The sequence below is a fragment of the Chelonia mydas genome, chromosome 2, assembly GCF_015237465.2.
Source record: "Chelonia mydas isolate rCheMyd1 chromosome 2, rCheMyd1.pri.v2, whole genome shotgun sequence".
NCBI classification, from domain to species: domain Eukaryota; kingdom Metazoa; phylum Chordata; order Testudines; family Cheloniidae; genus Chelonia; species Chelonia mydas.
This window is the reverse complement of record NC_057850.1, coordinates 182,570,023-182,585,585: the sequence shown is the minus strand read 5'-3', so window position 1 is coordinate 182,585,585 and position 15,563 is coordinate 182,570,023. Positions and strand designations below refer to the sequence as shown.

The window sequence follows — 15,563 nt, the reverse complement described above, 5'->3', positions numbered from 1 at the left end:
ATTTCATGATCACTTTCACCCAAATTGCCTTCCACCTTCAGATTAGTTACCAGTTTCTTCCTGTCAGAATCAATCTAAAATGGTTGTTCCCGCCCTCCCTCCCTCCCTCCCCTGGTTACTTCCTCCACTTTCTGAAACTTTGTCTCCAGTACAGTCCAAGAATTTATAGGAAATGTTGTGTTTTGCTGTATTACTTTCCCAACAGGTGTCTGGGTAGTTAAAGTCCTCCATTACTACAAGGTCTTGTGTTTTGGATATTTCTGTTGTTTGTTCAGGAAATGCCTCCATCGATCTTGTCTTCCCGGTAGTAGACCCCTACCGTGACATCACTCCTACTTTTTTATCCCTTTTATCTTTACCCAGAGACTTTCTGCTTCTCACCTCCTTGTGGACCTCAGAACAGGTGTATATATTCTTGATACATAATGTAACACCTCCTCCCTGTTTCTCTTGCTCGTTCTTCCTGAATAAGCTATATCCCTCTATACCAATATTCCAGTCATAAGACTTTCACAGCTACCCTTTTAAACCCTGCTTAACCTTGCAGGGACATTTCAGTATAGATAAACCTTATGGGAAAAAGGGGATGGGTTTGAGAGAACCAAGAATATATAACCTTTCTCGGTCTTCAAAAGTCAGTTATGAAAGGAACATGCTATGCTTTTTATAATGGACAATTGGTGCTACCGAAGTAATCTTCTCTGGTTTCCTCTGTGTCCTGAGCATCAACTTGAGGTGCCCCTTCCTAGTGGATTTCATCATAGAGAAAATTAGTAAAAACTCTACGGATAGAATGTGTGAGTGGTGGGGTCCAGGTGAGAGCACTCGAGGGGGGCTTAGTTGGAAAAGAAGATTGCATGCCATACATATCACAGCACAAGTTTCTTATCTCACTTCCTTGGGAATCACATACCCTTTCTGTAGGCCTCTGATTATGGCAGTCATGTCAGTTTCTTATTTTGATAGGAGAATTTTGTTTGACGAACTGTTGAGAACTTGAGATAACCTGATATGTAATATCAGTGGCAGAATTTACTGCTTAGTAACACGTGTTTGTAGTTTTACATGTGGGCTTTGTTCCCTAGTCCCATATTTTTGAGTATTCATTGTTTTGTCATGCTTTCACAGAATGCAGCTCCTTCTCTCCACCAACTACAGTGATCCTTCTTATCCTCTTGTGTTTTGAGGCTCTCTTGTTTCTTATCTTCACATCTGTAATGTTTGGGACCCAGGTACACTCCATCTGCACTGACGAAACGGTGAGTTCTCCATGGTCGTGCGTTTCCTCGCTCACAGTTGTAAGATCTATGAAATGTCATGTGGTTCTGCTTCACTGCTCTAGCATGCGTTGGATCCTCTGAGGCTGATATAAAATAAACTAAGCCTGCACAGTGGCTGAGTTCACTCTAGATGGCTAGCATAAGAAGTTGAGTAGTGTGAGGATATTGCAACTACAGCAACAGTGAGTGATATTTTTATCTTAACAAGCGTAAGGCAACAATGTGGAGGTTACACAGAGACTGTGGAGTCCCTTATTCAGCACTGCATCCTGCCCTCCTCTTCTTCAAAGGTGAAGTCCCTGACTTGTAATAGTATTTTTACCCTTGAGAATGGTATCAGACTTCACCAGTCATGCTCAGAGTGTCTGTCATAGCTTAACAGAAGTCCAAGATCTTCCCTAGGTAACCTAATTGGGTAGGTTGGGGGAAGTGACAACCTTAAAGGGGCCACAACTGAGTGTCTTAGTGCACGGGTTTCCCAACTTTTTCCCCCTGAGGCCCACCTGGGCAGCTGCAATGGGCACTGCAGCCCTCTGTCAACACGTGTCTGACAGAGAGAGGGGCACCGCGGGGTCCCTCGCCTCAGCAGGGACCAGGGCCAGCAAGAGGGTGAAGGGGCCACAGCCAGCCCCTGCCGACACCCTCCACTTCAGCAGCCTACTGAGTGCCTTGAGCTTGTCACCTGGCAGCCCTGTCAGCCACCCAACACCCTGGCGTGCCTCACAGGCACCACCTGCCCGGAAACAAGGGAAGGGCTTGGGCGCTGCCAATCTCAGGCATAGGCAAGAACTCAGGCTGGGCCCAGCCATTACTTGATTGTCCCGATCACGGCATTGTCCAGGTGGGAACAGAGCAGCACTGCCGAGCCCCAGTCCCGGGGGCGGAGGAGAGGGTGAAGGCCTGATTCTCCAAGGGGCCCGACAGTGATGGAACCAGCCGGTTACCTCTCAGAGCCAGTCCCTTCTCTGCACCCTCTGCCCATTGCCTAGCGGCTCCTCTTCGCCTTCTGCCATCCACCGGCAGCACTGGGCTCTTCCGGCCCTGGGCAGGTGCCATCACTGGCCACCACTCTACCAGCCTATACAGTTTGCGGGGCAATGCCCTTCCAAACTCCACCCACGGCAGACCGCCCGGGACTGTCAGTGGACCGCAGCTGACAGTATGGGAACCCCTGTGTTTAGTGGGCAAGTCTATGGAGAGTTTAAACAAAGTTAGAATCCGGCATTCAGGACCATGCGAGAGCAGTCTGCTTCTCTCAGCTCTTCATTCCCTAGCTAGCTTCATGATACTTGCATTCAGGTCTACTTTGTTCCAGGGAAAGTTGCAGATATTTTTTGCTGAGTAGGATCCCAGGAGAGTATATTGCTGAACAACTGGCTCCTACCAAGACAAAATTTATCAGCTTATATAAATTAATGGTGGTGTCTCTAAAGTCATTACTGAATGGGTGCCTAAAGCTAGGCACTTTAAATAAGTGCCCTGATTTTCACACATGCTGGGCATCTTTAGAAATAGTCACTTATATTGTTTATGTACATATGGATATAGGTTCCTGAATATAGGGTCCTGAGGTTTTTAAAGGCAGGGGGAGGGCTTTTATTCTTTTACAACTTTCTTCTATGTCACCTGTGTTACACATCATTTGTTAGCACCAAGGCTGCGTCTATCTGGCATGTGATTCTTATGTTGAGGAACACTTTGAAAAGAAATGCTATTAAATGTGGTCTTTTTTACTTCTTCTTTCACCTTGCATCTTGTTGGGCTGGAGTAGGTTTCCTCCAATGCAGACTTGAGCTCTGAGAATCTCCCCTCCTCACCCCACCCTCTCATATATACCCCACAGTGGTGATTCTCCTCTGCTAGAAGAGGGCTAGATCAGTTTCTGACAGAGCCTGAAATTTTGCTCCTTGTGTTACCTATGGAGATGGCATCACCAGTGAGCAGGGCAAAGTGCTTATTCCCTCTTTGGAGCTGCCCATACTCCTGCTTGCACATAACTTCCAGGACTGGGAGTTGAAGACTCACACTTGTTCTACAGTGCACTGAGCTGCAGTGCAGGGGATCCATTTATTGACAATAGACAGGAAGAAGAGGATTTTGCAAAAAGGCTCTAAATTAAAGACTGAAATGGTCTGCCCATTACAGATAGCTGGAATCAAGTATTATCATTCTCTACTCAAACCAAACCAAACAATGCATTTATAGCAACAAGAGCTGTATGTTTAAGACCTAATTTATTTTATGGATTGCAAATATTATAAGGATTTTTTTACGTGATTGATTAAGGACTGTTTCAACTGATTGCTTGAAAGCTTATTTTTGCTCTCCCTCTAATCTTTACTAAACCAATATCAATTTTTTCTCTTCATTCAGTATACTTATTTAACTCTTTCTCCTGCTGTCTGCCCATGCATGTTTTGGCAGCAGTTTTAAGAGGCACTGGGTACATTCAGCCCTGCTGAACAGAGGACATTTCCTGAACTTGCATGGTGAATCTGGGAGCATTATAGGGATTCTCTTGGGTTTTTTTTGTCTGCAAATATATAAATGGGTTCATATAAAACTTTCCCTTATCCAACATAGGCATATGGAATGCTTTCATCCAATGAAAGTACATGTTGTAATTCTGTTTTAAAATTGACATATGTAACAATTGTAAGGTATTTTTAAGAGGTTTGAACATATTTTTAAATGTGATCAAAAATGGCAATTTTGTTTTCCAAGGAATATTTCCTATCCTTTTTTAAAGGAAAGGCTCTCTATAGGTAAATTTTGTATTTTCTTACTCCATCCATGCGATAAGGGGTAATTGAGAGATCCTTTTCCTGAAAGCAGAACCACAGCAATTAAGTGCTTGACTGAAAGTGTGATATTTCTGTTTTCAGGGAATAGAACAATTGAAAAAGGAAGAGAGAAGATGGGCTAAAAAAACAAAATGGATGAACATGAAAGCAGTATTTGGCCATCCGTTCTCTATAGCATGGCTTAGCCCATTCGCTACTCCAGACCAAGGAAAGGCAGACCCCTACCAGTATGTGGTCTGAAGAATTCTTGACCAGAATTTTCACTAAAATAAAACCACATTTCAGCACTACTGTTATATAATTTTTATATGAATGTTTAGAACAAAATGGAAAACAGAAACTCTTTTTATGTCTGTTAAAGGCTGTTCATTGCAGAGAAAAAAAAAAAAAAAGAAAAAAGCCCTGTGTTCGGCAATTTTAGATAATACTATGTCTCTGGTGGCTGAAGCATCTTCTTTTCCCTGTGTTTTTTTAAACTTGTTAACTTTACTTGCCTTTGTTTCTATCTGCTTTCTGATATGGCATAACTAATGTGAAGGAGACCCCCTTTCTCTGTTGTGCCCGTCTCTGCTAACTGAGTAGACTGTCCTGCTGTCTCTAGACTGCGAGGATATCTGTGTAAGTGCCAACGGTGCCACCTTCCTACACAGATCTCTTCAGACCTGCTAATGGTGTGTACAGCTCTGACTGGGCAGTGAGTTTCTTTCGTAAGAGAGGACTTCAGCTGGGAAATAGATACTTGGCTTACTGAACACTGAAAGGTAGAAGACGAGGGTGGGATGCTGTGCGAGAGCCAATGAATATTGTGGTCACATGCAGTTAAAGTATTTAAAACAAATGTTGCCAATATCACCTTTTTTGTTTCCAGAGACAAAATTGATTCCGTCTTTCTGGCATTATTTTGTCTGCTCCCTCCCTTGTAAGCAGGTAATGTTGCCCCTCTAGGGAAAATATGGCCGCTTTGGTGGAAGACTTTCTCAATTAAATGCCTTACGCTTAGAGGAAAAAAGAAATTTCATTTTAAAACTCTTAAGATCATCTTGTTTATGTATGTCTGTCTTTGATAAACAAGCTGTTGAAGTGATGCCTACTCAACAGTGTTAACATGTAGAACATGACAATTTGCCATAAAAGCTTAGCACTGATGGTTTGTGTAGGTCTACCTGAGAATTAATTTTCTGTTCTTAGGACTACCCATCTTTATAACTTTGAAAATCTCTTCTTATGTTCATACGTATAAATATTTTAAATTGGGAAATGTCAGTGTTAAGGAGTATGCATGCCTACTGTCATGACTGTGTGGATAGTAACCTCTGTGCTATAAACAGTTGATGGAGGGACAGAGGGCATTCCATCAAAAACAAATTCAGGTAAAACTAAATCTTATTTGACTGAAACTAATGTTTTTGTATCTGCACAGGAATTTTATTATATTCTGGATCATTTTGAAAAGGGGCAGTTAGCATAGTGCCAGTGGGACCCATCAATCAATCATAAAGGAAAAGTGTAAATAAGCTGTATCCATGGATTCCGGTGTAACCTTTCCTTTTTTTAAAAACACTTTTACTTTGTAAAATGACCTATTAGGCTGAATCGAAGCCATGGGGGCAGAGGGAGGGAAGTACAGGGAGGAAAAGGCTAATGGATCTGTTTCACTTTGAAAGTAATGTGAATGCTGCATCTTTTCAATTCTGTCAATGCTTCCATATGGAAAACAAATGCAATAAAACTTTTCCAAAAACTGTTTCTGCTCCTTTCCTACTCTAAATGTTTGCACAATTTAAATGTCTTTAAATTTTCGTCTGCAGCCAAGCTGGGAGAAGCATGAAGGTGAAATAACTTTGGTGCTCCAGTTTTTAAGTTTAAAAAGTAGTTAATCAGTAATGCACTGTTAGCTGTTTAACCACCTAAAGGTTAACTACATTTACTACATCCAGACCCCATATTTTTCTCCTGCTTGCTGAGGAGTAAATCCACAGTAGTATGTTCATATATCTCAATCTGTTGCTCTAGGAATGCACACAGAGGCTTCTATGACCTCATTGTATGCTTCAACAGGAGACATTGGTGGAAGAAAGATGCCTTTAGCATGCACACAGTTCTTAAGGGACAGTTACAGGACCAGAAAGACTTTTTTTATTTTTCTTTATTATCAATCTCTACTGGGAAAGCCATTCTCGTGTGTGTGTTTGAAAGCCCCAGAATATGTTTACCTCTTTAATTCTAATTTGTGGTATGATAGAGGATTTAATGAGTGATGCTGTCTGGTTAAAAATCATGGGCCAGATCCTCAGCTGATATAAATTGGCTTAGCCAGTGAGAGCATGGAGCTATACTGATTCACACCTGCCTAGTCTCTGGCCCTGTAACATTTTAAAAACACAATCCAGTATGTTAATCCAGATTATTAAAACTGAAAATTAAAAAACGTGTATTTTTGCTATATTAGTTTACCCTTTAGCATTTCTCTGACTGGCAAATTCCACTGTTTCTAGTTCGTTTGTGGTCTGCCTTTCTCATGCATTATAGCAATTATATTTACATACCACAGGGTAGTTTACATGAGTAACTAAAATGCCAGAACATTTTATTGGTTTTACATTTGGTAAACTTTTTTTCCTCTCAAATCCAAATGTTATCAGATAATGGTTATTTGGAGGATAACTGCTGTGATTACATATAGTAATTTAAATATTACATTGTATATTTTTTCTAATATAGTACACTTTTTTCTTTTAAGTGAAATTTCAAAACAGCTTTTAGAAATACCCGTGGTTTTCGCTATTTCCAGAACTGTATATATCTGACAGTGACCAATGGTCTGTCATTTTACTGATACTTCCCAGAAGGAGGTACAGTGAGATGCAGCTCAGTATTTGAATGTGTGAGAGGCAGACTTACCAAGTTGTGTCAAGGTAAGCCGTTGTTTTTTTTTAATTCCCAGAAGTGATACGTTACTTGACTTTATTTTTGAAATTCTCCTGCCTTTCTCATGCATTCAAATGGTAAGCAGCATTTCCTGTGTTTTCATTTGAGAACTAACTTTAAATGAGTACTCGTGAACCAATGACTTTGGAATATTACTAACTAAGCTTTGTGTAAGGTGCTGTTTTTTCCTAGTTTTGTATCACTATTTCTCTTCTTTCTAGAGTCTTTTTTTACATGTCTTAGACACTTTTTTCCTTCTTAAACCATCCCCTCTCTAGTCTATCTCTTTAGACCGTCCTGACAGCAGCACAGGTGACACCATATTAGATCAGGACACAGAGTTTTAATAGTCCGCGATCTCCCTGTCTTGAATACATGTTAAATGGATTGCTGGGTACTGCACAACAGGATTAACTGCACTCTATCTAATTAGCACAACCTCATGTTGAGCTTGTGTACATGACAGCCTAAATTCCTAGATAATGTATGGGATCTAAAATTTAAAAAAATGCTACCCAAAAGTTATAGCGCTGTTACTCCACTTCACCACAGAACTCTGAAAAAAGAATTAACACAATGATGAACCAGGCCTATAGGCTCTGCTGTTTGGGAATCAGTTTAAGCAGTAGAAAAAGAGCTTCGTTTCCCATCTCTTCCCTTCCTGTTACACACACTTGCACTAGTTCTTAAAAATAACAGCAGTGAGGATAGTAATGGTTTGTTTCTAACTGCAGATAGCTTCCGGGTTGGCTAGCAAACTGCAGAGAACCTAAACCTGCTTCTGTGCTTTAAGATGAAAAGTGCTTCAAGCTCACCACTCCTATAGCGCAATTGCAGGACTCAGAAGCAGACTTGTTCATGTCCCTGTGAGAAACGAAGCAATAGTTTTAAACAGGGCTAGAAAGGCATTGTTTTTGTATGTGTGAATATTGCCTGTCTCCAGTACTGCCTGACAGAAGAACAGAAGCTGAGCACCATACTCGCCAAGCAGCAATGATCGTAACGGTGCCTACGTTTGCAAGGGTTTCCTGTTAGAGTGTATAATATGTTGTCAAAGCCATGCAGTTCCTCATCCCTCTGGAAGCTGTTTAGGCTACGGGCATTCTCAAAAGTCTTTTTTAAAATTCTGGCTTATGGACTTGTGTCAACGAATGGAAAACTGCTCTAAATGAACTGTGAAAAAGGTTCCAGTTTAATGCACAGAACTGCATGGTGCTCTTCCTCTCCTGCCGTCCTATACCAAATCCAAATCTCTATTTTGAAACTACAACTGCCACTATCTGAAAACCTATATCAAATTATTTATCAGGCCTCCTACTTGTAAAGTGGTGGTTACACTCTGATCAGATAAAAGCAAAGCCTAGGATGATTTTTCAGCCAAATTCTCCTTAAAGAATCTATGGATAATTAGAGAACCAGTAGAATTATAACATCACAATAATGAGAGGAAAGTATTCTGAGACTCTGTTCCTATTTAACTTTAGCAGAATTCCGAGAGAAGATCTTTAATAAAGACCCAATATTTTTAATTAAGGATGGAGGAAGTTCTTACTCTAGATTTATTTGTTACAGTAAGCCCAGGCTGCCCATTTATGGACCAGGGCCCTGTTGTGATAGGCACTAAACAAACACACAACAAAAAGACACTTTGTGGTGCAAAGAACTCACAATTCAAGGCTATCTCTACACTAGAGAGCTTACAGCGGTACAGCTGTACCACTGCAGCTGCGCCACTGTAAAGTCTCCTGTTCAGCCGCTCTGTGCCGACTAGGGAATGCTCAAAAAATTAAGAAGCTTTTACTGCAAGAATTACATAGAAAATTGTTGTTCTCTGAAGATTTCTGTGTGTGCACGCGCCAAACTTGGAAATTTAATTCAATCGGTAAAGTATAAAACAAAACATTTTTGCCCTGCCTTAAATGGAGATTACAACACAATCATTAGTATGGATATAGATATTATGTAGGCATATGCATGCGCCCCCACTATAGTAATGGGTGCAGCATAACTGCCAGTAATAAATGATAAAAATCTCTTCTTTTTCATCTACAGGGTATCGAGCGCCTTAAGAATCAGACACCTACTTGGGAAAAAGTCAGCAGCTGGGAAGCGATGAAACTGGCTTTTGGTGGTAATTTCTCCCTGAGCTGGTTCAATCCTTTTTCAGGCCTGAGTTGCAAAAAGGCTCCACCATCTGGGGTGGCAGCAGTCACTCCACCTGAAATAGTGACCGAAGAGGCTTTTGAGCAATTCTTGGAACAAGAGGTTGCTGTCCAAGTGTTAAATGAATAAGCAAAATGCTCTCCAAAATGACAACAAAGGCTCTCTGTTTTTATGAAATGTTCGCACCCCAGATTTAGCTTTAAGGGACCATGGTGCAGAAAACATCTGGACATATTTGTCCAGAAGTCAGGTGCAGTACTAGTAGAAGCAATGCAAATCTCTCCTGACTGCCCAACCAATGATGTAAAACGTATAAGCTCCATTTCCACCACTGGAAAGCTTTTATTAAGCAAAGAGCAACTACCCAGCTTTGCACAGTTCCTAATTGTTTGTTCAAGGAGTAACTCCTTTTTTGGCTCACTAGGTGCTGATGCTGCCTTTAACCCAGGAAGTTCCCAGTTCAGATTTCAGCTGTCTTAAAGTTCAGGGCAGATCCACAGATGGGCAAATTCATCCTGGTGTAACTCCATTGACATCACTGGACTTGTGCTGGGGATAAATTTAGCCCAGAGTAACTCCAGCTACTGCCTGAGATTCTTCTATTTGAAGGCCTGATCCAATGCTCATTCAAGTCAACAGGAGCCATTCCACTGACTTCTATGGGCTTTGAATCAGGCCCTAAGTGTGATGGTGACTGACTCACTGGCAGACGTAACAGATGAATCTGGTATATTGCTACTGTTTAGTAAACATAACAGATGAATACGTGAATCTTGGCAGCACGGTAAATCTGCCAGATCAAGTCCTTATCAGTGTGTCATGAAATTCTATTTGCTGTTAATAGCATGATTGTTTTTAAGAAGGAAACCTGCTTAGTTACAGTAGCTTCCATTAAAGAGTGTGTCTGACATGCTATAATATTGCCTTAAATGTCAATATCTTAAAATATTCAGCTGTCAATTCTTGGTTAGAAGTGGACTTTTTAAAGGTGACCACTATTGAATATTTTAGATAGTTACACATTTATAGTTAGTAAATGTTTACATGAGAATACACTAGATATAAAAGTTTTATTACCATGGGTTGGAAAGGTTACACAGCTCATGAGTGGCAAAGTCATAAATGAGTTATATGAGTCATCCTAAAAGGAGGCCAATACAATCTTTTATATCAAACGACATTGTCCTACACAGATTCTATATTGCAAATGAATATGAATGAAGAAAAGTTTATTTTAGGAATATTTTAGCTTTTTTTTAATAGTCTTTTTCGGTCATCTTTTCCTTGTAAAAATAGATACCTTAGCTACCATCAATTTAATTCTATAGAACCCAAGGAAGCTATAGTTTGGCCCTGCCACTGGCTTGTCAGATGACCTTGGGCAAGCTGCTTCCTCTCTGTGCCTCAGTTTCTCTAACACAGGGATAATGAAACCTACCTCCTCTCTGAAGTGCATAGAACTCTATGGATGAAAGGCATTATGATGTAAGAGGTAGGTGATGATTTTATTTATTAAAGAGGTTCCAGATGGAACCTGTACCAACCAGCCTCATTTGAAAAATGTTCAGAATTTAAAATAAAACAAAACCCCACAGCCTTAGAGTGTAATGACTTGACACACATGAGTACTGAAAAGAGACTCTTTGTTCCAGTCCTCTGCCATGGGTGAGGGTCACAATAAATAAATCCCCTTATGATCTGATGTGGGTTAGTATGCACTGACTCTGGCAGCGGCTACAAGCAGTTTGTTGAAAAACAGGAAAACTTTTTGAGCAAACATTTCAGAAAAATTGTGCGACCCCCCCCCCCCTTTTTTTTTAAATTGAGAAAATCTGAAACTTTTCTAGGTGCTCTAGTCAACAGGAATTAAGAATCAGGTTTGTTCCTATATCTACAGCTTAGTTTAAAAGAAAACCTGCCCTTCTGTATACTAAGCTGTTGTTCTGTCATCAGAAACAAACAGAACATCTCTTCTGTAAACTGCTCAGGATGTAGTTGTATCTGACTATAGTAAAGTGAGCAACTGTCACTCTTCTGCACCCAAAGTGCACTTTTATCTAACAGTGTTTCAAAGCAAGAGGGCGAAGAGGAACACTTAAGAAACTACATGGGGGAGTTAGTATGGGGGGGGGGAAGGGAACATTTAAGGAGGGAAAATAAGACTGGACCTTTTAACTCGTGTATTCTAGTTCTGTCTTGGTGTTTGGCCTGAGGTAAGTCATTTAACCTCTCAGCCTTAGACCATGTCCACACTTACAAGCTTACAGCAGCACAACCGTACTGATATAGCCGTGCTGCTGTAAGAGCGCTGGTGTAGCTGCTCTATGCTGACGGAAGAGAGCTCTCCTGTCAACATAAAAGCTATGTCGATGGGTGAGTGTCTCCCGCTGACATAGTGCTGTTCATATCAGCACTTATGCCGGCCAAATTTATATTACTCGGAGGTGTTTTTTTTCACACTCCTGAGTGACAAAAGTTTTGCTGACATAAGTGCTAGTGTAGACATGGCCTTAGTTGCCCTAGCTGTAAAAAGGCCGGAGCAACACTGGATTATGTGAGGACTAATTAATGTTTGCAATGTAAATTACTTTGAAATGCTATATCAGGGCTAATTATTAGAATGGGAAATAGTATCTGTTTTGCTTGGGGAAAAATAGGAACAACTGGCACACACGTGTTACATATTTGCTGAAATAAAATGATGGCAGGGACTGTACATTAATTATTTGTTAAAATACATTTTTTTGGATAAGCCTCTGACTGTTCTGATACAAGCCATTCAGCTTTTTTGAAGTCAGAGTGGGTATCATATAAAAACAGGCTGTCGTATTAGATTTCCGCTACTGTTTCTGACCTGCCTGAGAATACCAGGGAAAAGTAGAATGTCCGTTGACTTCAGTGGAGCTAGGATTTCACCATGTGAGGGAGACTTATTTGTTTGTTGCGTTCCGATGGCGCCGCTGCTTCTTGGACATGAGCACAATCACAGCTTCTTTGGGAGTGGTGACCATTGGAAGGGGATATATTCCCCCTCTCCTTTTTTTATTTTTACCTGTTCCTGCTCAACGTGACTGCAGGACTCATGTATTTTACTAGAGCTGTCAAGCAATTAAAAAAAATTAATCACAATCATGTGATTAATGGCACAGTTAATAATAAAATACCATTTATTTAAATTTTTTGATGTTTTCTACATTTTCAAATATATTTATTTCAATTACAACCCAGAACACAAAGTGTACAGTGCTCACTTTATATTTACTTTTGATTACAAATATTTGCATTGTAAAAAACAAAAGAAATAGTATTTTTCAATTCACCTAATACAAGTACATGATAATCTCTTTATCATGAAAGTTGAACTTACAAATGTAGAATTATGTACAAAAAAAACCCTGCATGTTTTATTTTTGAAATCTAAAAATTTTAGAGCCTACAAGTCCAATCAGTTCTACTTCTTCTTCAGCCAATTGCTAAGACAAACCAGTTTGATTACATTTGGAGGAGATAATGCTGCCAGCTTGTTATTTACAATGTCACCTGAAAGTGAGAACAGGCGTTTGCCTGACACTGTTGTAGCCAGTGTTGCAAGATATTTGTGCGCCAGATGCGCTAAAGATTCGTATGTCCCTTCATGCTTCAACCAGAATTCCAGGGGACATGTGTCAATGCTGATGACGGGTTCTCCTCGATAACAATCCAGAGCAGACCGACACGCGTTCATTTTCACTATCTGAGTCAGATGCCACCAACAGAAGGTTGATTTTCTTTTTTGGTGGTTCGGGTTCTGTAGTTTCTACATCGGAGTGTTGCTCTTTTAAGACTTCTGAAAGCAAGCTCCACACCTTGTCCCTCTCAGATTTTGGACCGCACTTCAGATTCTTAAACCTTGGGTCGAGTGCTGTAGCTATCTTTAGAAATCTCAAATTGGTACCTTCTTTGTGTTTTGTGAAATCTGCAGTGAAAGTGTTCTTAAAACAAACATGTGCTGGGTCATCATCCAAGACTGCTATAACATGAAATATATGGCAGAATGCAGGTAAAACCGAGCAGGAAACATACAATTCTCCCGCAAGGACTTTAGTCACAAATTTAATTCACGCATTATTTTTTAACGAGTGTCATCAGCATGTCCTCTGGAATGGTGGCCAAAGCATGAAGGGGCATACAAATGTTTAGCATATCTGGAACGTAAATACCTTGCAATGCCGGCTACAAAAGTGCAATAGGAACGTCTGTTCTCATTTTCAGGTGACATTGTAAATAAGTGGGCAGCGTTATCTCCCAGTAAATGTAAACAAACTTGTCTTAGTGACTGGCTGAATGAGAAGTAGGACTGCGTGGGTTTGTAGGTGTTAAAGTTGTACATTGTTTTGTTTTTTTGAGTGCAGTTATGTAGCAAAAAAAAAAATCTACATTTGTAAATTGCACTTTCACTATAAAGAGACTGCACTATGGTACTTGTATGCGGTTAATTTAAAAATACTATTTCTTTTGTTTATCATTTTTATAGTGCAAATATTTGTAATAAAAATACTATAAAGTGAGCAGTGTACACTTTGTATTCTGTGTTGTAACTGAAATCAATATATTTGAAAATGTAGAAAAAGACCCCAAATATTTAATAAACAGAATACCAATTGAAATTTAACTGTGCGATTACAACTGTGATTAATTTTTTTTTAATTGCAATTAATTTGAGTTAATTGCGTGAGTTAACTGCGATTAATCGACAGCCCTAATTTTTACTTCTGTTTCCTCCTCCCCTTATTATTTTTATGTGGTTGTGTCTGCTTCTGGGCCTACCTGAAACTAAGAAACAAAACGAAGAGGCGCACGAAAGCAAATAACCCAAATGGAAGGTGATGTAAATGTTTTCAAAGCCAGCTGAGATTCTGTTGAAGAAGACCGCTAGCTAGTGATAGAATGTCTTCACGGAATCTGTCTCCTACAATGAATAGGAAAGTCTTGTTTTGCCTCAGCCTGTACTTTTATTATCTGGCAATCTGAGACAAATTTTTGTTGTTGTTTTTACCAAATTGTCCAGAAACACTCATGGTTAACCAAAAAAACCACAGGCTCTTATCAATGTAACCCTTTTTTTCCCTTCCCCTTCCAATGTGTATTACCATCCCTTGTCAAGTTGTGTCTTAACTTGGTGCCTGATCCTTCAAACCTTACTGAGTATATTGACTGCTACTGAGAGTAGTCCCCTTATAATCTCCAGATCTACTCTCCACAAGAAAGCACTATGCCCCGTGGTAAGCATGTGCAGGATCTGTCCCTTAAATTGTAAGGTCTTTGGAGTAGGGATGTTGTCTTTTTTCCTCTGAAAAGCCCTACTGTATATTTACAGTGTTATAAAAATACTGATTAGCCTATGGTAGTGATCTATTCCACGAACAATGTGTTTTTAAATGAATGAGTTATACAGCTTTCTGTATACTGAATGAGTTATACAGCTTTCTGGGTACATGAATGAGAAAAAAATGTTAGATCTTTCAGCACAAATGTTTAATATATTAGGGATAGGGATAAGACAGCAGGGTAAAGTACTCCTATATTTTATATACATCTGTGGGTCTTGTTAAGCAGCTGTTCTATGCAGTTAAGGAATTTATGTATTTAAAAATGTTCTGTTTTGCTATTTGTAACTCCATTTTGTGCCTTCAGTAGATGTTATACTTATTAAAGAATTAATATTTCCATCCACCTCAGACTCCTGTTTTCAAATATTCTAAACCATTGAAATGCTGCCTAGAGAACCTTTCCGCTCTGTGTGTCTGGGGAGGCACCTCCTAGGCATAGTTTGGATTGCAGAAGTAGGAAGTGGTCTTTCAACTAGAGCTCTCAGTTCACAATACAGAACTGGTTTGCAAAAAATTTTTCTTTTTTCAAAATTGACAATTTTTTCCATGTAAACTACTCTGCATTTTTTACCCATTTCTGTACACAATTTGGATTCAGTGTATCATTCATTCAGAAGGGCTGGATCCACCACGCTTTCAGACAAACAGAGATGCCAACCTTGCTCTGAGACTTCTAGGGACAGGGGCGTGTGCAGGAATTTTAAATTTTACTGCTTTTCGTGGGAGGCACATTAAACACACACATTTTATACACATTACACCATGTCACACGCACATACATCATATGCAAAGAAAAAATGGCAGTATATTCACCATTTCAATGAACTGTACCTGTAATGCACCTGGAATACAGGTTCCTTAACCTAATGGGGGGAACATATGCAAACCACGTAGGCACATGCGCATCCATAACCTCATGTTATGGGATTACATGTATGAGCTCACTGAGTTTGCACACTGCATGTTAGTAATCAAAAACGTAGTTGAAAAAGGGAGGGGAGCAGAGAGCTCCTCCAGAC

General features: G+C 39.9%; 1 protein-coding gene across 3 annotated transcripts in view; it reads left to right on the top strand.

Annotated features, from left to right (window-relative positions):
• The window catches only part of ZDHHC3 (zinc finger DHHC-type palmitoyltransferase 3), a 43,744-nt gene extending 28,857 nt beyond the window's left edge, over positions 1-14,887 (top strand). For 2 of the 3 annotated variants that reach the window (XM_037890238.2, XM_043540774.1), the window contains 2 exons: positions 1,129-1,259; positions 4,166-5,830. In XM_037890238.2, the coding sequence (XP_037746166.1) occupies positions 1,129-1,259; positions 4,166-4,324 (290 nt within the window). In that variant the 3' untranslated portion in view covers positions 4,325-5,830. Of the gene's footprint in view, positions 1-1,128; positions 1,260-4,165; positions 5,831-9,064 lie in introns of those variants that run through there. The other variant, XM_037890235.2, reaches the window with a different exon arrangement.
• The last annotated feature ends 676 nt before the right edge of the window (positions 14,888-15,563 follow it).